The 22,697-nt window shown below is 39.5% G+C and overlaps 2 protein-coding genes across 3 annotated transcripts; both read right to left on the bottom strand.

Moving 5' to 3' along the window:
• Positions 1–599: 599 nt before the first annotated feature.
• LOC126582000 (uncharacterized) lies at positions 600–14,629 on the bottom strand. 2 transcript variants are annotated; one of them, XM_050245960.1, is made up of 18 exons: positions 14,410–14,629; positions 13,778–13,850; positions 13,627–13,670; positions 13,267–13,309; positions 12,840–13,061; positions 12,622–12,729; positions 12,411–12,482; positions 12,232–12,276; positions 12,073–12,152; positions 11,842–11,906; positions 11,692–11,758; positions 11,394–11,507; positions 10,612–10,685; positions 1,460–1,557; positions 1,313–1,369; positions 1,138–1,206; positions 1,000–1,053; positions 600–824 (listed from the first exon to the last, which is right to left on the bottom strand). In XM_050245960.1, the coding sequence occupies exons 1-18, from the start codon at positions 14,529–14,531 to the stop codon at positions 747–749; spliced, it is 1,485 nt and encodes a 494-aa protein (XP_050101917.1). In that variant the 5' UTR covers positions 14,532–14,629; the 3' UTR covers positions 600–746. The 2 variants fall into 2 exon arrangements, with proteins under 2 accessions (XP_050101917.1, XP_050101918.1); XM_050245961.1 differs by lacking the exon at positions 12,622–12,729.
• Positions 14,630–15,366: 737 nt separating this feature from the next.
• Positions 15,367–16,609, bottom strand: LOC126583166 (protein TIFY 5A-like). The gene is made up of 3 exons (XM_050247477.1): positions 16,421–16,609; positions 16,023–16,104; positions 15,367–15,786 (listed from the first exon to the last, which is right to left on the bottom strand). Exons 1-3 carry the CDS (start codon positions 16,462–16,464, stop codon positions 15,580–15,582), a joined length of 333 nt encoding a protein of 110 aa, XP_050103434.1. The 5' UTR covers positions 16,465–16,609; the 3' UTR covers positions 15,367–15,579.
• Between the last annotated feature and the right edge of the window lie 6,088 nt (positions 16,610–22,697).

The raw sequence follows: 22,697 nt of genomic DNA, 5'->3' as shown, positions 1-22,697 counted from the left end.
ATAGGCTATTACTAATTACACGTGCTATAATTTGATTATTCTACGAGAGAACTGACCGGTTTGAAGGATGTTGATATTCCTTGCGGTGCAGGTCATAAGCTAAGATCACGGCATATTTGCCATATCTTATAAATTGAAGAAAATAAATATTTGATGTATTTTTTAAGCTAGCCGATTGTCCTGGCCCCTTCCAACTTATGCCAAAGATATATTTTTGCTGCATGCCTAAATATGTACGTAACTGTCACACAATTGACATAATATCATGGTATAAAAATTAGAAGACACATTGTGCCCTAAACCGTGGTATCATAGTGAGAGTGGTGAAAATGGCCAAACTCCTGGGGACCGTCAAAAGCAAACACGAACCATGCCAAGATTATTTCGCAAGTGGCGGCAAGATCAATGGCTGCCCCTAATTATACCACTTTTTTCTGTCTGATTAGGTTTGAGCTTAGGTCGAGCCCTAATTTTGCGGTTTACTTCTTGGCTTGTTGGGAAGTGGAGATTTGCATGGGAATCATCGTGATCCTAAATGCCGTGAAGGGATGGCGGAGCTTGGGTGCGTAGACGACGGGGGAAGAGGTGCCTGGGAAGTATTTTCTATTTTTCAATTTAGAAATATTATTGTCATGTTTAAATTAAATATTTAAAACAATTAAGAATTTTAATTCCTCGAGTAATCATAAAAAATCAACTGGATTAATTAAAAACAAACAAACAAACTTAAGCGTCAAGAATGTCTCTCAGTTAGTTAAAGGAGGTTGGTGCTCCATTGTTGCTGATCTCTTTCTCATTGTCCAAAATGCGGCGGAGTATCGGTTCTGCACGGAATAAGGGACCTTCAGATTATCAAAGCGGCAAAGGTTTCAAATCTAAAACTTCTGGCATTCGAGGAGTAACATATGCAGAGATCCAATTTAGAGATTACTACACGAAAGCGGAATAAAGAGGGGAAAAGAAAGAAAAAGAAAAGCCACTTGAGGTGGTATTACTTACCTGCATCATTGACCTAGGATTTGTAGTGTAGGTTGTCTCAATGCTGCTTTCTTTCTGCAGTTTGAGGACAAGGCAATTTATACGGCTATGTTCATCCAATGATGCTTAAGCAACATAACGGAATTGGAACGAGCTTACCTCAAAATGAAATCCGTAGTGCAAGGCAACCCTCCTCACATCCTCCAAACTCAGTTCAACAGACATTTCCTGAAACAAAACAATGTAAACAATTTTTAAAAAAAAAAGGTATAAGTGTATAGCGCTCCCTCAGAGCATGTGGGCAAACGAAATGCTTAGTTGAAAGGAAGCTTACATCTTGCCCATAGACATCAGCAAAGTGGTATAGTAGGGGACCCAAATTTATCCAAACCTGTCATCCAATCAATCAAGGATTAATAAACTGATAAGACGGGGGAACAAAAACTAAAGTCATCAGACTCATCACGACTGAGGAACTTACTCCACCATCCTTCAGGATTCTTGATATGATTTCTATGTATTCAATAATGTTGTGTGCCGTATCAATAAAGAAGCAGGTCACAACCGCATCCCAGACACCTGTACATTCCACAAACATCTCCATGAGAAATACTACGGAGGTTATTTATGCGCGTTCCTGAAGTGCATGAAAGTCTAAATCTTTTGAAGGTAGTTTCTGAACAATACAACAACAACAACAACAACAACAACAACAAAGCCTTTTCCCACTAAGTGGGGTCGGCTATATGAATCCTAGAATGCCATTGCGCTCGGTTCTGTGTCATGTTATTTTGTAAACAATACAACAACAACAACAACAAAGCCTTTTCCCACTAAGTGGGGTCGGCTATATGAATCCTAGAACGCCATTGCGCTCGGTTTTGTGTCATGTCCTCCGTTAGATCCAAGTACTCTAAGTCTTTTCTTAGAGTCTCTTCCAAAGTTTTCCTAGGTCTTCCTCTACCCCTTCGGCCCTGAACCTCTGTCCCGTAGTCACATCTTCGAACCGGAGCGTCAGTCGGCCTTCTTTGCACATGTCCAAATCACCGGAGCCGATTTTCTCTCATCTTTCCTACAATTTCGGCTACTCCTACTTTACCTCGGATATCCTCATTCCCAATCTTATCCTTTCTCGTGTGCCCACACATCCCACGAAGCATCCTCATCTCCGCTACACCCATTTTGTGTACGTGTTGATGCTTCACCGCCCAACATTCTGTGCCATACAACATCGCTGGCCTTATTGCCGTCCTATAATATTTTCCCTTGAGCTTCAGTGGCCTACGACGGTCACACAACACGCCGGATGCATTCTTACACTTCATCCATCCAGCTCGTATTCTATGGTTGAGATCTCCATCTAATTCTCCGTTCTCTTGCAAGATAGATCCTAGGTAGCGAAAACGGTCGCTTTTTGTGATCTTCGCTAGATTGCTCCGGTCATTAGTGTGGATAAGTATATAAATGGATAGAGATAGGAAAGCAAACACAAGATGTACGTGGTTCACCCAGATTGGCTACGTCCACGGAATAGAAGAGTTCTCATTAATTGTGAAGGGTTTACACAAGTACATAGGTTCAAGCTCTCCTTTAGTGAGTACAAGTGAATGATTTAGTACAAATGACATTAGGAAATATTGTGGGAGAATGATCTCGTAATCACGAAACTTCTAAGTATCGGAGTGTGGTGTCGTCTTGACTTGCCTTATCTGTCTCATAGGTAGATGTGGCATCTTCTCTGGAAGTACTCTTCCTCCATCCAGGGGTGGTATCTTTAACTGGTGGAGATGCACAAGGTAATGTATCAATTTCACTTGAAGCTTACTTGTAGTTTCAGGCTTGGTCAAGCGCGATACAAACCATGTAGTAGGAGTCCCCCAAGTCGCCGAGCTAGGGGGTCTGCTGAAAGAGGTGACAGACAAGGTAAGCAATCAGAGCTCCGACTGATTGTTCACCTTCTCCCCATCTTGCAGCAACATGAAGGATAAAGAGAAGAAAAATGAGAAGAGATGATATGAGATACTTTTGCTTTTGAAGAAGTAACGTTCCACAGGCTTATTCTTGAACTGAGCTGGAGGGTTTTCTGGTTTCCTCCAGAGTATAAGGCCGACTGAAGAATTTGAGGGTCAAAACAAGTCCATCAAATCTAGAGTACGTTCCACCCTGCTGATATGGGATACTTTTGCTTTTGACAGAGTAATGGATGTATCGGCACGTGTGCTGTTACGCTTGTCTCCACATGCTTCCTTGTATCCTTCGCACTTGCCCTATCTGTTCCTCAAGCAGATGCGGAATCTTCCCTGGAAACATAAGATGTTGAAGATGAGTACTCGAGAGCAATGCCAGGTAAGTAATCAGGTAAGGGGTTCCAGGCAGTCAGTTCCTGGCTGGAAGCTTGATTCCAACTGCTGACTGATTGCTCTCTTTCTCCTTGTCTTGCAGGTAAAAACAAGGCCAAAGGAAAAGACAGGGAAAAAGCATGATATGGGATACTCTTGCTTTTAACCCTGATGATATGAGATATTCTTGCTCTAGTATAGCTTGTTTGCAGAGGTATTATCGGGGGGAAAGAAAGCTGAATATTTCGAAAGGCTTCGTTGGGAGTGCCCTCTCAGATATGATGAAGGGTTGAGCATTTTTGCAGGTCTGCCTGTCCGTTGGGGATGGAGGTCGACATATATAGGAGTCTCCCTAACAACAAGTAGTAATGCTATTCCTTTACCCTGCTTGGTCATAGCACGGTAGTGGGAGCTGCCAGTTTCACATGTTTTAACTCTGTCAGAGCACTTTGAAAAAGTGGTCTGTGGTATCTGGCTCTCGAGATTCGGAAAACGATGCCTCTTCGATTTTTGAGAAAGCAATCATGTTGGGGGTCTGACTCTCGAGATTCGGAGAGCAGTGTCTCTTCGATTTTTGAGGAAGTAATCATGTTGGGAGTCTGGCTCTCGAGATTCGAAGGGCGGTGCCTCTTCGATTTTGGAGCAAGCAATCTTGTTGGGAGTGTTGTCTCGAATGTGAGTAAAGGTTGGGCATGTTTGCTAGTCTACCTTGCCACGAAGCACAAAGGTTGACACACAGGGACTTTCCAATTATCCAGCAATGGTACTGTTCCTTTACCCTCTCTTCAATTTTGAGAAAGTAGTCATGTTGGGAGTCTGGCTCTCGAGATTCGGAGGACGGTGCCTCTTCGATTTTGGAGCAAGCAATCTTGTTGGGAGTGTTTTCTCGAATGTGAGTAAAGGTTGGGCATGTTTGCTAGTCTACCTTGCCACGAAGCACAGAGGTTGACACACAGGGACTTTCCAATTATCCAGCAGTGGTACTGTTCCTTTACCCTTGTGGGTAATAATATGGTAGCTAGACCTTCAAAATTTATGTGTCTAAACTTTGTTAGTGCTGTTTCTTTGCTATTCTTTTACCTTTCTTGGTCAGAGCGATGTAGTGGGAGCTGCAAGCTTCACGTGCTCAACTTTGGCAAAGTTATATGTGGTACCCATGAGCTATTGTTGCGTGTGGGAAGTGGGTGATTGAACAGTAAGATTCATGTGCTTTCTACTTCACCAGAAGTCTTCGACAGAATGCCCATAATTTCTGCAAAGCTGAGTGTGCGTGTGACAGGTGCTGACAAGGCTAGAAAAGTAGGTGCCTCTTCGATTTCTGAGATTGGCCCTCGTGGTCTCTGAGCAGCCCAGCTTTTGAGAAAGCGAGCGCCTCTTCGATTGATTCGGAGAACGATGCCTCATCGATTTTTGAGAAAGCAATCATGCTGGGGGTCTGGCTCTCGAAGATTCGGGGAGCAGCGTCTCTTCGATTTTTGAGAAAGTAATCATGTTGGGAGTCTGGCTCTCGAGATTCGGAGGGCGGTGCCTCTTCGATTTTGGAGCAAGCAATCTTGTTGGGAGTGTTTTCTCGAATGTGAGTAAAGGTTGGGCATGTTTGCTAGTCTACCTTGCCACGAAGCTTCTCTTCGATTTTTAAGAAAGTAGTCATGTTGGGAGTCTGGCTCTCGAGATTCGGAGGACGGTGCCTCTTCGATTTTGGAGCAAGCAATCTTATTGGGAGTGTTTTCTCGAATGTGAGTAAAGGTTGGGCATGTTTGCTAGTCTACCTTGCCACGAAGCACAGAGGTTGACACACAGGGACTTTCCAATTATCCAGCAGTGGTACTGTTCCTTTACCCTTGTGGGTAATAATATGGTAGCTAGACCTTCAAAATTTATGGGTTTAAACTTTGTTAGTGCTGTTTATTTGCTATTCTTTTACCCTTCTTGGTCAGAGTGATGTAGTGGGAGCTGCAAGCTTCACGTGCTCAACTTTGGCAGAGAACTTTGGCAAAGTTTTCTGTGGTACCCATGAGCTATTGTTGCGTGTGGCAAGTGGGTGATTGAACAGTAAGATTCATGTGTTTTCTACTTCCCCAGAAGTCTTCGATAGAATGCCCATAATTTCCGCAAAGCTGAGTGTGCGTGTGACAGGTGCTGACAAGGCTGGAAAAGTAGGTGCCTCTTCGATTTCTGAGATCGGCCCTCGTGGTCTCTGGGGAGCCCAGCTTTTGAGAAAGTGAGCGCCTCTTCGATTTCTGAGATCGGCCTTTGTGGTCTTTGAGCAGCCCAACTTTTGAGAAAGCAAACGCCTCTTCGATTTCTGAGATCAACCCTCGTGATCTCTAAGCAGCCCAGCTTTTGAGAAAGCAAACGCCTCTTCGATTTCTGAGCAGGCGCCTCTTCGATTTCTGAAGCTCCGTCGAGTGCAGATTTTTATAGGGGCTGGCATTAAGTTCCAAAGCACACTTGAATCTCCACCAGTAGAAGCTTCATTCTTGCACTTCTAAGATCTTGATTTGTCCGACCTCTTCTCTCTTCAACACCTTTGAAAATGTCTGGCCCCTCCGACCGTCGTTTTGACTTGAACCTTGTTGAAGAGGCAGCCCCGCCTTCTCCAGACAACATATGGCGTCCATCCTTCGTCTCCCCCACTGGTCCTCTTACCGTTGGGGATTCCGTGATGAAGAATGATATGACCGCTGCGGTGGTGGCCAGGAACCTTCTCACTCCCAAAGATAACAGACTACTTTCCAAACGGTCTGATGAGTTAGCTGTTAAGGATTCGCTGGCTCTCAGTGTTCAGTGTGCAGGTTCTGTGTCTAATATGGCCCAACGCCTATTTGCTCGAACCCGCCAAGTTGAATCATTGGCGGCTGAAGTGATGAGTCTCAAACAGGAGATTAGAGGGCTCAAGCATGAGAATAAACAGTTGCACCGGCTCGCACATGACTATGCTACAAACATGAAGAGGAAGCTTGACCAGATGAAGGAAACTGATGGTCAGGTTTTACTTGATCATCAGAGATTTGTGGGTTTGTTCCAAAGGCATTTATTGCCTTCGTCTTCTGGGGCTGTACCGCGTAATGAAGCTCCAAATGATCAACCTCTGATGCCTCCTCCTTCTAGGGTTCTGTCCAGTACTGAGGCTCCAAATGATCCCCCTCCGGTGCCTTCTCTTTCTGAGGCTCTACCGACTGCTGAGACTTCTCCTAAGCAACCTTTGTGAAGGCTCCCTCTTGTGTGTTTATTTTGACTCATGTATATGTACATATTTGTAGCTTATCGGGGATATCAATAAATAAGCTTTCCTTCATTTCAACGTATTGTGTTAAATACACCAAAGCCTTATTCGCTAAGTTCTTTGAATTTTCTTTTGTTGAAGCTTGTATGTTGAAGCTTTCTGAGTGGAGCATGTAGGTTGGGGTAGTGTTCCCTTAATTTTCCGAGTGAGGAAAACTTCTCGGTTGGAGACTTGGAAAATCCAAGTCACTGGGTGGGATCGGCTATATGAATCTTAGAACGCCATTGTGCTCGATCATGTGTCATGTCCTTCGTTAGATCCAAGTACTCTAAGTCTTTTCTTAGAGTCTCTTCCAAAGTTTTCCTAGGTCTTCCTCTACCCCTTCGGCCCTGAACCTCTGTCCCATAGTCGCATCTTCTAATCGGAGCGTCAGTAGGCCTTCTTTGCACATGTCCAAACCACCGTAACCGATTTTCTCTCATCTTTCCTTCAATTTCGGCTACTCCTACTTTACCCCGGATATCCTCATTCCTAATCTTATCCTTTCTCGTGTGCCCACACATCCAACGAAGCATCCTCATCTCCGCTACACCCATTTTGTGTACGTGCTGATGTTTCACCGCCCAACATTCTGTGCCATACAGCATCGCCGGCCTTATTGCCGTCCTATAAAATTTTCCCTTGAGCTTCAGTGGCATACGGCGGTCACATAACACACCGGATGCACTCTTCCACTTCATCCATCCAGCTTGTATTCTATGGTTGAGATCTCCATCTAATTCTCCGTTCTTTTGCAAGATAGATCCTAGGTAACGAAAACGGTCGCTCTTTGGTATTTCTTGATCTCCGATCCTCACCCCTAACTCGTTTTGGCCTCCATTTGCACTGAACTTGCACTCCATATATTCTGTCTTTGATCGGCTTAGGCGAAGACCTTTAGATTCCAACACTTCTCTCCAAAGGTTAAGCTTTGCATTTACCCCTTCCTGAGTTTCATCTATCAACACTATATCGTCTGCGAAAAGCATACACCAAGGAATATCATCTTGAATATGTCCTGTTAACTCATCCATTACCAACGCAAAAAGGTAAGGACTTAAGGATGAGCCTTGATGTAATCCTACAGTTATGGGAAAGCTTTCGGTTTGTCCTTCATGAGTTCTTACGGCAGTCTTTGCTCCTTCATACATATCCTTTATAGCTTGGATATATGCTACTCGTACTCCTTTCTTCTCTAAAATCCTCCAAAGAATGTCTCTTGGGACCCTATCATACGCTTTTTCCAAATCTATAAAGACCATGTGTAAATCCTTTTTCCCATCTCTATATCTTTCCATCAATCTTCGTAAGAGATAGATTGCCTCCATGGTTGAGCGCCCTGGCATGAACCCGAATTGGTTGTCCGAAACCCGTGTCTCTTGCCTCAATCTATGCTCAATGACTCTCTCCCAGAGCTTCATTGTATGACTCATTAGCTTAATACCCCTATAGTTCATGCAATTTTGTACGTCGCCCTTATTCTTGTAGATAGGCACCAAAGTGCTCGTTCGCCACTCATTTGGCATCTTCTTCGTTTTCAAAATCCTATTGAAAAGGTCAGTGAGCCATGTTATACCTGTCTCTCCCAAAAGTTTCCACACTTCGATTGGTATATCGTCTGGGCCTATTGCTTTTTTATGCTTCATCTTCTTCAAAGCTACAACCACTTCTTCCTTCCGGATTCGACGATAAAAAGAGTAGTTTCTACACTCTTCTGAGTTACTCAACTCCCCTAAAGAAGCACTCATTTCATGTCCTTCATTGAAAAGATTATGAAAATAACCTCTCCATCTGTCTTTAACCGCGTTCTCTGTAGCAAGAACCTTTCCATCCTCATCCTTGATGCACCTCACTTGGTTTAGGTCTCTTGTCTTCTTTTCCCTTGCTCTAGATAGTTTATAGATATCCAACTCTCCTTCTTTGGTATCTAGTCGTTTATACATATCGTCGTAAGCCGCTAACTTAGCTTCTCTGACAGCTTTCTTCGCCTCTTGCTTCGCTTTTCTATACCTTTCACCATTTTCATCGGTCCTCTCCTTGTATAAGGCTTTACAACATTCCTTCTTAGCCTTCACCTTTGTTTGTACCTCCTCATTCCACCACCAAGATTCCTTTTGGTGTGGGGCAAAGCCCTTGGACTCTCCTAATACCTCTTTTGCTACTTTTCGGATACAACTAGCCATGGAATCCCACATTTGGCTAGCTTCCCCCTCTCTATCCCACACACATTGGGTGATTACCTTCTCTTTGAAAATGGCTTGTTTTTCTTCTTTTAGATTCCACCATCTAGTCCTTGGGCACTTCCAAGTCTTGTTCTTTTGTCTTACTCTTTTGATATGTACATCCATCACCAACAAGCGATGTTGATTAGCCACGCTCTCTCCTGGTATAACTTTGCAATCCTTACAAGTTATACGATCCCCTTTCCTCATTAGAAGAAAATCTATTTGTGTTTTTGACGACCCACTCTTGTAGGTGATCACATGTTCTTCTCTCTTCTTAAAGAAGGTGTTGGCTAAGAAGAGATCATATGCCATTGCAAAATCCAAGATAGCTTCCCCATCCTCGTTTCTCTCCCCAAAACCATGGCCACCATGAAAACCTCCATAGTTGCCTGTCTCCCTGCCCACGTGTCCATTTAAATCTCCTCCTATAAATAACTTCTCCGTCTGAGCAATTCCTTGCACCAAGTCTCCAAGATCTTCCCAAAATTTCTCCTTCGAACTCGTATCCAACCCTACTTGAGGTGCGTACGCACTAATCACATTGATAAGTTCTTGTCCTATTACAATCTTGATTGCCATGATTCTATCTCCTACCCTCTTGACATCTACAACATCTTGTACCAAGGTCTTGTCCACGATGATGCCAACACCGTTTCTCGTTCTATTTGTGCCCGAATACCAAAGTTTAAACCCTGAGTTTTCTAGATCCTTTGCCTTACTACCAACCCACTTAGTTTCTTGTAGGCACATAATATTTATCCTTCTCCTCACCATAACTTCCACTACTTCCATAGATTTTCCCGTTAAGGTTCCTATATTCCACGTTCCTAAACGCATTTTGCTCTCTTGAACTCTACCCTTCTGTCCTAGCTTCTTCACCCTCCCCCGTCTAATAGGATCAAAGTACTTCTTTTGTGTGTCCCGGGTAAAGTTGATAGGAGCATATGCTCCCAAACAACTTTGAGTGGAGTCGTTCGAAAAGAAGTTTCTATGGCCCCCTTGCTCATTTAACACTGCATCCGGGTGCCGATGGAGATACAGCGACCCTTGCTCACTTATCACTGTGCTCGGGCCACACAGCGCGCCACTTACGGGTGACGCCCTAGCTTTAGCGCGATTTTGTTCTGGATTCATTTTCATAAGGATTCGACGTGATCATGGAGTGCCGGCTGTCGACTACCTGACGCCCTCCCCCTCCTCCTTTATCCGGGCTTGGGACCGGCCATGTAAGACATAGGCGGAGTTTTGTAAACAATAAACAAATTAAATTATCCAACCATGTTATTTTGTAAAAGTAATTTATGTTACCATCTGTACGAGAACAGGCATGAACCATCTAAGTTTGTTTCGTCAATCTGCTTGAACATGTTTTTCTTATTATTTAGAACACCTTGCCCTTAAGTCTAAACCCTAAAGTTACGGGCCGCTTGGTTCCGGCCGTTTTGGAATTTATTTGTCACAAACACTTTATAAATTGACTGGCAAGATATTCATTTAGGTCTCCTCCCAAAGATCGTATTCAATATTTAAACACTATGAACAGGAAAAGCAAGAGATTTATTTTATATCTCGCCCAGATATGTTTATACCAGACCAGACAACTATCTGCTGTCTCAGCTTAGCAACACAAGACCTTAACAATTTAAGACCACCTGTCTATGCTGAGGCTACTTGCCCAATCATACACCAACATAACAAATGGATTACCACAGGATAAATGCAATGGAAAATTTCTTACGATATTTCCTACTGTTCATTAACCTCAATTACAATGTTTGAATATAAGAAACCCATATTTTCTTACCTACTTGGTTTGGATCGTTGTAAACCTCAACAAAGTCGCCACCACACATAGAAAAGCCTTCAGTAATCCCTGCACTGTTTGAAAGAAAACCTACAATTATTGGAAAACAAATCCTAATAGAAACTTTTACAAAAAGAAGATAGTATTCATATTAAAAATAGGCTTATTTCTAGCTATGACACCTGTACTTTTCACCAAATCTCACTTTACCCCTACACTCTATATTGTCTCACTTTACCACCTGTACTATTCCTTTCTGTTTCACTTTACTCCTACACTATATTGTCTCCTTTTAACACCTGCGCTCTTTATCAATGTCCCACTTTACCCTAATCTGTCAAATAAGTTAAGTGAGCAGTTAATTGTGTTGACGTGGCATGGACAATTTAGTCTCGTTAGCACAATTAACAGCTCTCTTAACTTATTTGACGAAATAGGGTAAAGTGAGACATTGAGGAAGAGTGTAGGTGTTAAAGTGAGACAATATAATGTGTCAGGGTGAAGTGGGACACGGAGGAAGAGTGCATGTGGTAATGTAGGGGCTAAGGTGAGATTTGGTGAAGACTACAGGTGTCATAGCTAAAAATAAGCCTTAAAAAAAAAAAAAGATAATAAGCATATCATCTCTTTCTAGGTCACTGCTATATTGAAGAGTATCCATTCAACCACTATCTATTTCGATGATAAACACCTTAAAAGCACTAAGAGAACTGATAGTATGTCAGAAACGCTTTTGTAGCATTACTAAAGACTTCAGACAAATGAATTAGCAGCATCAGTACCTAGCCGGATGAATATCTGGTACTGTAACGGGGCGAAGTTGGTCACTCTCTGAAAGTGAATTGCAATTGCTGTGGATCCAAGGATATATTGTCCACTCCCCAGCAGTTTGACAACTGAGTAACCAAACAAAACCATCTAAGAAAAGAAAACATAGAATACAAAATGAAGAGAATATATCGGAAAAGAATCTATTGCCAACCATTGAAAACTCTCTTCCATGGTCAGAAAAAGGATTCCTTTTTCGTGATAGCAAGATGGTTGAAGACTATTTAAGGCGAGGTGTAATGACATGCTTACTGATTAAGAATAAAATTTGAACATATCATCATGTAGTATGAAAATTCATTTCCCTGGCTTATGAAACCTGCATAGAATATGAGAAATAATACATGAGTATGAATATATATTGAAAATGGAATTCTTAGCAAACAAACAATGTATGCACACCTAAACACGAGATTTCCAAAGCCAGCCGCCCAAGTCCAGCACCAGGAACCAAACAGGCAGGAGGACTGTTCGAATAAATATCATTATCATACACAATAAATTACTTGAGAAAAAACCCGTGCTCGATAAGGAAAAGTAATTTGATAATTGCAATGGTTAAGAAACGATGCAACGATAGGAAGACAGTGACACATATGAAAACATAAAACTAAGATCAGAAAATAATATTACCTTTTCTTAGAGCGATCAGCAAATAGTGCATCAAGTTCTTCTAATATAGGCTTGTAGCACTGATCACGTTCTTTCTGTCCCTGTATTTAATATAATTACAAACTTAAGTAAAACTGGGATATCCTCGATCATAGAAATCAACAATAAATCATCAGATACCTCTGCCGCCCAGTCTCTAACTATGTTCCGTACTATACAACGGACCTGTAGGGAGGGTAAAAGAAATTTTTATAAATTAAGCTAAATTGTTTACTGATTGTATTTCTTATTACTTAAAGGGAAAACAAAAACAAGTAGTCTCATAGCACCAGATATCCAACACAAGAGAAGCAATATACCTTATCAACATCAACTAACGGAACATGTAACTGTAACGATGGATCCAACCATGTCCGAGATGGTGAGGATACCTAAACGCATATCACCAAGAAAGTCACAATTTTCAATTGAAAAGTTTGGCCACTTTCTGAATAATTAAACCATAAAAAGAGAAAGACACGTACTCAAATAAGTTGTAAATTAATGCTATAAAGAAACAAAAACTCATACATCTCCATTGGAATCATTCCCACAACAGTTATGTGTCTCTCTAATATATTCCACACCTGAAGTGTGTCCATCGGTAATGGACTCACGATGACCGTTATTGTCTACCTCCTGTGGTTATCTACAGAGGTCAAATTTCTAATGAAGGACATTATGAAGAAAAATATACATTTAAGTCTCATAATGAAAAGCTAACATGGTCGTGTAAGTGTTGCAGAAACCTTTTTAGCAGTCACTATTGGTGAACTGTGGACTGTGTTGCTCCCTTCCTCATAACAGACCTGATCTGAATTGGAAATATGCAATCTTTCGCTGGCGGAGGTAGACTGAGAAGAGCAAACATTATTTACTCCAGAAACATTGTGATTATTTGGGACGTTTTCAAGATGGGGGCCATCACAGACATCTATGTCCTGGCTCAAATCAAGTGGGGGTTCAAATGCCTGCAATGTATATAAAAGTGGGGAGACAAAAGAAGTCAAGAACCTTAATACCAATTACCCCAGTTTGAGGAATCGCTCACATAATGTCAGTCCTTTGAGAAGTCATGAAGTGTCGCGATGTCAAAAGGTCATCAGAATATTATCAAATGAATAATTTTTACTTTTTTTAGATGGAAAAAGTGATAAAAAGTAAGTTGGAACTAACCTGAAGCATGTTAAAAATGAAATATGAATTTACAGAGATGCACCTGCACAACAAGTCTGACCCATTACAAATCTCGAAACTCTTCTACCAATCATGTAAACAGAAAGAAAGTCCCTAGGATGTTTTACAGAAAGTTTAAAAAATAAATAAGGACACCCCACCAGTTATTTTGAAACACAATTAGACGTCAAAATACTAAATAGTATTAAGCAAATTCCCACCACATTAACCTTGAGTTAGTTTTTGAGTTAATATGTCAAGTTTTACAATTTAAAACCGTAGATATGCCAGTCGTTGGTGTATTATCCAAATTCCAAAAACTTGAAATTAATGTAATGAAACAAGTCAAGGAAAATTTACCGTCTTAGTCTTTGAAACTTTAACGGGTAGTGGGATAACAGAGCCTGCAAATAGAGGGAGATTGTTAGAAACGAAAAAGATAGTGAAACACCAATTTGGTTAATGTATCCCAAGTTCCTAGAGTATGAAAGCTCTTTTAGTATTTCTATACCTTATGGGCAGGTGGAAGCATTCTGAAAGATCTTTCATATCGTCTCACGTCCTCTTCTGACGCCTCCGGGTAACTGCATTCAGAATGAGGGACATTATTCAAACTACAGGCACATATTTGATATCTCTGAAAATAAATAAATAAAATAGGCTATCACACCAACAGAATAATCAAAAGGTTCATAATTTACAAAATTCGATCCGTAAAGTTCAAGAATTTCGAGTGTGATCAGACAACCAGAATTCAAAAAATGACAGAGTGGCCTGTGATAGATCGATTGGAAGCGAAGAACGTTCGACTGTGAGTCACAGGGTGAATTGTAAGCCCCAACCTTAACGAGCATTTTCGGGGACTAGCCCGCTTTATACACAACCTAGTCGAGCATAATGTAAAAAAACAGATATTCGAACTGAATATGTGACAATCACAGCAGCCGTTTTTTTTTTTCTTCAGAAGTTCAAATATTTCGATTGTTTACAAGAAAAATTAAATCTTTTGGTATTAAATTAACAAAATTAAAGAAAGGATCAAGCTTTACAATCATTGATGCAAATGATATAAATCCCAAATCATTGAATTCAAACTTGAGTAGTAGTAGTAGAGAGAGAGAGAGAGAGAGAGAGAGAGGGTACTTGAGGTAGGCGCTGATTATGCGCCTGAGGGACTTGATTTCGAGAGCTTCTTCGAGCTTACTCTGGCGACGTCGTTCGTCGTCTTCGTCCTCAACTCCTCCTCCTGCTGCTACAGGATGCATATCTCAGCTGTCGTCGGCTCTGACTGACAGAATACTGACAGGAACACACTAATGAGAGTACTTCGACTCCTCGCGTAGTCAAACAGGATGAGTCACACACACATGATTGAAGGCCGAGCCCAATATGAAACGCAAACTTATAGACCGACCAACCCACTAGTTCCTGAGACGTTGGGGGTCTGATTAAAGAGTTGGATATTTACATGTTTGGGCTTTTCATATCTTGATTGTGGGAATTGAAGACAAGTTATGGTGCGTAAATATTCTTAATCACTTGACGTAATTATTTTGTAAGATCAATGATTATGAGTCCACTCGACTCAAGAATATTAAGTAAGAAACATCTTTCCTTACAAGTGATTTTAGTAAGAGTAATTTTGTTAGAAGCACATTAAGGATTTGTTTGAAAGTGCTTTTAAAATAACAAAAAGTACTTTTGGTAAAAATATTTTTGGAACCAATTTTTAGTAAAAAATACTTGAAGTGCTTCCTGAAGAAGCACCAATTATGTGCTTCCTGCTTCTTTAGGAAACACTTTAAGTGATTTTGGAATTTAAAAATATTTTCTCTAAAAACATTTTCAATTATTTTAAAAGTATTTTCAAACAAATGACTAAAATATTTATTAGAAGTCCAAGTACTTTTGTTAGAAGCACATTAAAGTGCTACAGAAATTTACCCATAAAAAAACACTGGAAAAAATTGGAAGGGTCTAATGCTATTAATAGCACTTTTAATGATCATAAAACGTTTTTAATTTTTTTTTTTTAACAAATGATATTATTTACACTAAAAGGGATGAGGTGTGCTATGAACTTATCTGTTCACTTGCTAATAACTTTAATTCAGTATTGATTACAAGGAATAAACCTCCCAAGTATGATATCTCCTGGCTATGAACTTGGGTTGTGCTAAAACTTGAACAACTTTCATCAAAAGCTAATTTTCCATTTTCTTGTGACAAGAAAACCACCTAATTTTGTTTCCATTAATAAGCCAAAATTACTTGTGGCAGAAAAACTTGTACATTAGCAATCTAGCATAATAATTACTGATTGTTGGTGGAGTTGTATGGAGAAGCTGCTTGACTTCTTTGCTTTCTCTTTTGGAGGAAGCTTCGAAGAGACCTCTTCATGGACACACCTGGAGGCCCGTAAATTTTAGACCGCAATGCAAGCAATACTGCGCTGGACCACCTCGATGATGTCCCTCCTCCTCGCATTTCCCTAGTTGCCAACAAAATAATAGCCCTAGCCTACACCAGATCAAAACTAATCATTAGCTACTAGCTAGCAACTAAACAGACTTTGAAGGGGTTTTGCTTTCAATTAAAATTGAGAACTGTGTTTCATTTGCTTTCAATTAGCTGATCTCACTTAGCAGAAAAAAGCTTTGTTGTTGTTGTTATTGTTTAATTTGCTCTTGTTTTACAAAAATTCTTAACACGATTCGTACGTCGATGGTTCTAAGCTTTAACATATCAGGAATTACCTGAAGTTCTGTCACGTCGCAGACAAAAACTTGTCCATTGTAGAAAATGGTAATCTGTGGTTCGCCCCGATTTGACTCATCCCTAAGAGAAGCAGAGAGATATCAAGCGTTCGGTTCCAAAATTTATCAAAGTAAAATGTAAAGATCATGAGAACAAGCAAACTCACAAAACCATTTGTTTGGTCGTTTCAATCTCTTGGCATGATATATAAAAAGAGGGAAACGAAAGGGCTTTGTTCTCTAAATCGTTCACACACACGCCACGAAATTATCCCCACTTTTAAGCTGTTAATGTACGTGAATTTCATACATCAACGTACGGTTAACAATCACATATGTGGTTTTGAATGCGGAAAAATATCATATCATTTGGTGCATGAAAACATTGATGAACTTACGTTGGAGTTTTCTGAGAATCTAATGGTGGTGCAGAAGTGGCCATCGAAGGAAGGTGAACGTACGAGCTGCGCTTCGTTGCCGATAGTCAACAGAGAAGGTAAGTGGAGAGACAACTATTTCATCCAAGATTAAATCAAATCATATACGAATGTAATGTAAAGCTACAAAATAGAGGGAGATAGAGAACTGTGGTCGACGAAGGGAGGAGAGTGTTTTTGAAGAGAAAGCATAAAAAACGTGCCCCAAATAATGGCCAGGTATTTGGCCACGTGAGAAATTCCTTCACTCTCTTTTCTCTCTCTAATATTCTTTCTCACTCTTTCTCACACTTTCACTTTTGCTAAATAATAATGTTGGAGAACTTAAACTTGTAAATAAAATTTACAAATTAAATGATGTGTCACCAATAAGAAATGAGTACGTTTATCAACGCTTAAATAATAATCCAATCATCAACTTCCATATCACTTAGTTTACAAAATTTTGTTTACAAATTTAGTCTCCTTAGCATTACTCTTTTCTAAATATCTATTTCTTGACGTCTGGTGTAGGTAGTGGCCTTTGCTCCTTTCAAACTGGATTCCAAAAATGGAAATGCAATTGACTCGTAACCCTATTTACTTGCAAGTTAGATGGAGACAAATGCTCAAAATTGAGATATTTTTTTACTTGAATTATCACCCATCATCATCTCTTTTATTTATGTGGTCGTGAATTGGATGTCACAATTTTAAATGAAAATTCTATCTGTACTTTTGACGCGGTTTAATCATATTTAACACATGTCTTTATAGAAACAAATTTATCACAATCAACAAAAATATCTTTTGATATGTGTTTCTCTCAAACCCGAAAACACCAAGGGTCTGTTTGGATGGAGAATTTAGTTGTTCCAAGGGATTTCTTAATGATGGGAGTAGGAAGTGAATGGATTAGTGATGAGGGGGGTTTAGAGTTCCTAATAACTTCCTTGTTTGGATGTATGTAAGGGGTCATGTAAATTGTAATGATGGGCTTGAAGATCCTGCGTTTTCAAAATAGTTAGCCATTCAAAACAGGAAAATCCATTTGTTTGCAAATTAGTGTCATTAGTATTACGGTCTAGTAATATTTCTCTTGACTTGTACACGAGAGATCTTCAAAACAATTTTTTTGTATATGAGAGCTCCATTAGGTTTTTGAAGTTCGTAACGTTTCATGGAAATATTTTTTTTTTTGTTATTAAAATAACAAAAATATAATAATCTAATTTCATGATGTTGTATGAGTAAAAAAAAATTAAAAAACACAATAAAACACACCATATGGTATTGTATAAACATTGACTACTAAAATAATACTCTTAAATATGAAATATAAACAAACATAAAAGAGAGGCATATCACAATTCACGAAATGCAAGGTCAAGCTTAGACAATGCACTCTAGTCTAGCATAATGTACCCACCCCTTCCCATCATAAATTTATCCCAAACCCACTTTTTCCCACATCTAAAGCTCACTTTTTTCCTCTCAAGTTTTCATAGCCCTCGATGCAAAGCCATCCGTAGATTAATTATACGTATGATTTGCGAGTGGTTGCTAATATCTAAACTTAATTAAAATTTGAAATTTTGCTACATTTCTTATATACTATTATTATTTTGACAATTAAATTTGTTGTAATGAAATTTACATAACATATCTGACCGTCAAATAACAATAATAATACTAAATACTTGTAAGTACTATAAACCAGTCATCAAAATTTCATATATCGTAAGAAATGAGTCTTGGTAAAGTGAGAGGAGAAATAAGGAACATAATGAGACTTGTTCCACAAACGTCCTTGTTAATTCTTATGCAACATAACGCATGCACTGCGGCCCACATGCATGCAATTACCATTTATTTTCACTTTAACTCATCTAGCTAGTCACAACTCACAAGTCACTCCTCCCTTCTCAAACGAAAAGTTGTTTTCATTCAATTAAGGCACGAGGAAATTGTCCCTCAAATGGCACGTGCTTAAATTCGTTTCCCTTTCAATTCAAATGCATGATAGCCAAAGGCAATCATGTGCAAATGGGAGTTGCAAGTCCAATGAGATGTTGCGGCTTTGCTTGGTTTTTTACTGGTTTTGTAAAGCAGATGAGATATGAGGCTCATATTACAAGCCCCAAAGGACCTTGTAGGGGACGACAGATATGTGTGTTTAGTTTGTGTGGAAAATGTGATATTTCCTCTACATGTAGTAAACTTCGGAGTATTTTCAAAGCAGGTGGTGCACTTTTGTTACATATGTCATATATAAATGTATCACACCATTTATGCACATGCCATGCTTTATTGCTATTGCTGGATCTCAACGTTCCTAGCTATAATTTGTTGCTTGCTAAATTTGGATTGTATCTAACTCCAATATTTGGGTGCTATCATGTTACCAGAAAATATTTAGGATTGTATGTGTGAACACGGAAAATTCCCGAAACGAAAGAGACAAGAATAAACGTGCACAAACAAATATTTGTATTTGATAGTTTTGGGTTACAATCTCTCTCAAATTTGATCCTCTGATTCGATCTCCGTAAGGTGTTGATTTGTGGGATGTGCGATTGATCCAAGGGCCGTCGAGGCTTGATCTTGGATGAACGAGGATGAACGGATCTTCGAGGGCTTTTGAGCTTGATCTTGAAGAATGGTGATTGACGGATCTTCAAGGGCTTTTGGGCTTGATCTTGAAGAACAGTGATGAACGGATTTCCGAGGCCTTTTGGGCTTGAACTCGAAGAACAGTGACGAACGGATCTTCGAGAGCTTTTGGGCTTGAACGGATCTTCGAGGGCTTTTGGGCTTGATCTCGAAGAACAGTGATGCACGATGAACGCTTTCTTCAAGGGCCGTCGGGGCTTGGGCTTGATGAACAGTGGATGAGCGGATTTGTTGATGTTGTCGATCCAAAGGGGCCGTTGGGGCTTGATCCTTGAGGATGAACAGTTGATGAACGATGAACGCTTTCTTCAAGGGGCCGTTGAGGCTTGGGCTTGAAGGTGGATGATTGTTGATCCAAAGGGCCGTCGGGCTTGATCTTGGAAGAACGATGAACGAAGAAAGCTTTCTTGATTCTTCGGGAACCTGGATGCTTGAGAGCTTCGGAGTTTCAGAGCTTCAAGAGTTTTTGCCTAATGATTTTGGTTTCTTAAATGAGTGAAATGGGCTTGTATTTATAGAATTTTCCAATGCCTAATTTTGAATATAATATCCCAGATGAAATAAGTCGTTTCTGCCAGGTGTTGACACGTGTCCTATTTGATGACTTTTCCAATTCATTTCAATTTTCGTTGAGTCACACGCTACGTGTAAAATTTATGTAATACATGAGCGTTGACACTTTGATTTATCGGTCAACATTTATTTACCGAAATTTCGATGTCTACAGTATGATTAGACGATAATTAATTGGGTTTGAGTGTGACAAGATTAGGTCAAAGTTGAATGTATATGACTATGCCAAACTAGTTAATCAATCGAAAATCTCACGTGTTGAAGCAATACTTGAAAGTACGTACTATAGCTATCTTAATTGGGGGTTTAAGGATCTAATTAGAGGTTGTTTAAGTCATATTTTGAGATTTGATCAAGATATGTGATCTTAGGTAGATCACTAGGGTTTGTGACAACAATGAAATGATGGAAAATGCTTAATTTGCATCATATGTCGAAGTCGAATGTGATTAATTAGCGAAACGTTCACGTCTCACTCAACTTCACCATTTGGGCTAACCCAAACGACAACTTAATTATGATTCAATACTTACCCTCACACTTTTGGCTTGTGCAATTATAATCTACTGAGCTAATCTACAAATGCTGTCCTAAAATGTATTGAAAATAGGGGAGATATGGGCAAAAGCTTCCAAGCCTGTAAAATTATGAGTAACATAAAAATTGTTATGTCCCATGATCATGTATTTAGTTTAATATCCTAGGAGATAAGATGTTAGGTTTCTACACATGCATTTCGGATTCGAAATTCTTTTCTCCTCTAAATTATTGAAATAGTTTGGAACCATTTTTTGATAATAACTTTTCTTCAAAAAATTGTTCGTGGTCGTCATTCTTTTGAAAACAAGAAACCACACTAAGAATTGAGGCATAACTAGTGAGGGTGACGGTCCTCCACAAATGAAGGGAAACGCAAAACTTCTTAGGGTAGAATTATGGGGACTTGGTCCAAATGTTTGTTTATGCTTTAGCAGCCTGCTAGGCCGAAATAAATTTGACTTAGGCAGTTCTGTGTTTGACACTCTTTCACTTGTGTTGAAAGCTTGGGTTTGATTGGCAGGCCAAGGGCCTGTTTTTTATTGTACATTTTGAATGGTTGTAATGAAAAATAAAAAGTTGGAGAAATAAAAGTCCGTTTGGAAATCTTTATTTTAAAGTACTTATACTCAGATGTGAGAAATTTGAGTAAGACAGTCTGATTAATTGGATGGTCAGTTACAGTTTTTGAAAAGAACGAGTCTTATAGTATTTGAGTATCATTTGACTCTACGTAGGTATAACTTCCGACACACACTTTCCACTTCTATGAAAGTGATAAAATATTGAATTGATCAAACTACCATGCTCAAATTTCTCTCCTCAACGGCTTTCACCTTGTTAGTTGTTAACTTGTTTTTATTTATTGCAATCCGTAATTATTAATTTATTCTAAATAGTATGCCAAAATTCTGGTGCAAGGAATTCTTTGTAGAACTCATCGTCTTAACCTATAAAATGTACACTTTATAAACATTCATCGTGAGCAGCAATAATACTAAAGTATCATAATATGGCTAAAGCATATTATGGCCAAGACCGGTGCGGCGTTCATGGTTGGGAGACAGAGTATCACTTCACTTCATCTCTACGGTGCTGTTTGGTGGGAGTTGTGGTGTCAATTTGGGAAATCGGTTTTGGTTGATTGGGAAATCGGTATTGGTTCGTCTCTACGTTCAGGAGCTCTATATTAAAATTTGGGCTTTGGGTTGGGCTTTTATAAGTTAGTTTAGGTGGCCACTTTTTGTCTTGTTAATATTTGTTTGTGGACCTTTGTCTTGTAATTAACTTTTATAATAAAACTTCTTCCTTTCTACGGAAAGGATTATAAAAAAAAAAAGAAAAAGAAAAAAGTATCATAATATGGCTGCTAGTTTTGCAGATGAGAGTTGTTTCACAAATGGATTTCCAGACAAGGTAATAGATTGGATTCCAGGAATGAAAAATATTCATTTAAGGGATCTTCCTAACAGTTTTTGTCACGCCCCCCATTCCGAGATACATCCAGGATTGACATGTGGCGTCACCATGTACCTCTACATTTATCATGCCTTGCCTCCGAGGCATGAACAAAACACAACTCAAGATCCACTAGTGTAGTAACTTTTTGTTTACTTTATGGCTGCATCTAACCTTTGTGTTAGAGTGCCTACGTACCCTTATATAGAATCAAGCCATTCGTAGTTCACCCTCATATGAGAAAAGCTTGATTTCATAAGTTTACGTTTTATGAAACATTTATGATTTATTGAATTTACATTTTACGAGATGTTTATGGTTTAATGATTTTACGTTTTATGATTTATTATGATTTACGGTGATGCTTTAAGCTAGAACGCTCCCATGGTTTTATGATATGATGTTTGAGCTATTGAACTCTTATGCTATGGTATGAAAGAATATGTTCATGCTTAATTTATGGGCTTACTTAGTTGGTAAACTTAGTTGGTAATTATACAACACATACACACAAGACGAGTATGTACCTGTCTATGGCCATATGACTCAGTTTTACGCTTATCAAGGTACTTTATGATATACTCCCAATTTCACTAGCGAAACCAGTGTCGGACAGCTTCACTAGTAAAGGCTAGTGGCGGTGTGATATATGTTTTCTTCAATGGCACAACCCAGTGTCGTATAGCTTCACCTCCGGGTGATGGGGCCTACCATATTTCTTCATTGGCGTATCCCAGTATCGTATGGATTTGCCTTTGGGCGACTATGATACCACTATTTAAGTAAATTGTTATATGAGCTATGAATATTTTTATGGCATGCTAGAGTTTTCGGATGACCTATTACGTACTACTATATGAGTTTTCTAAAATAGGGGATTAGTATGTACAAAGAAAAGTGGTTTTGACTTACTATTATTATAAACTCCAATCCACGCATCTTTGTTTTGCACCCTTACATGACATTTGAATGAGGCGTACAATCCCGACGTTGAGGCATTCCCATATTAGTAGCTTCG

This window comes from Malus sylvestris, chromosome 9, assembly GCF_916048215.2.
Source record: "Malus sylvestris chromosome 9, drMalSylv7.2, whole genome shotgun sequence".
Taxonomy (NCBI): domain Eukaryota; kingdom Viridiplantae; phylum Streptophyta; class Magnoliopsida; order Rosales; family Rosaceae; genus Malus; species Malus sylvestris.
Note: the sequence above shows the minus strand (reverse complement) of the source record. Positions and strands in the feature narration are given on the sequence as shown.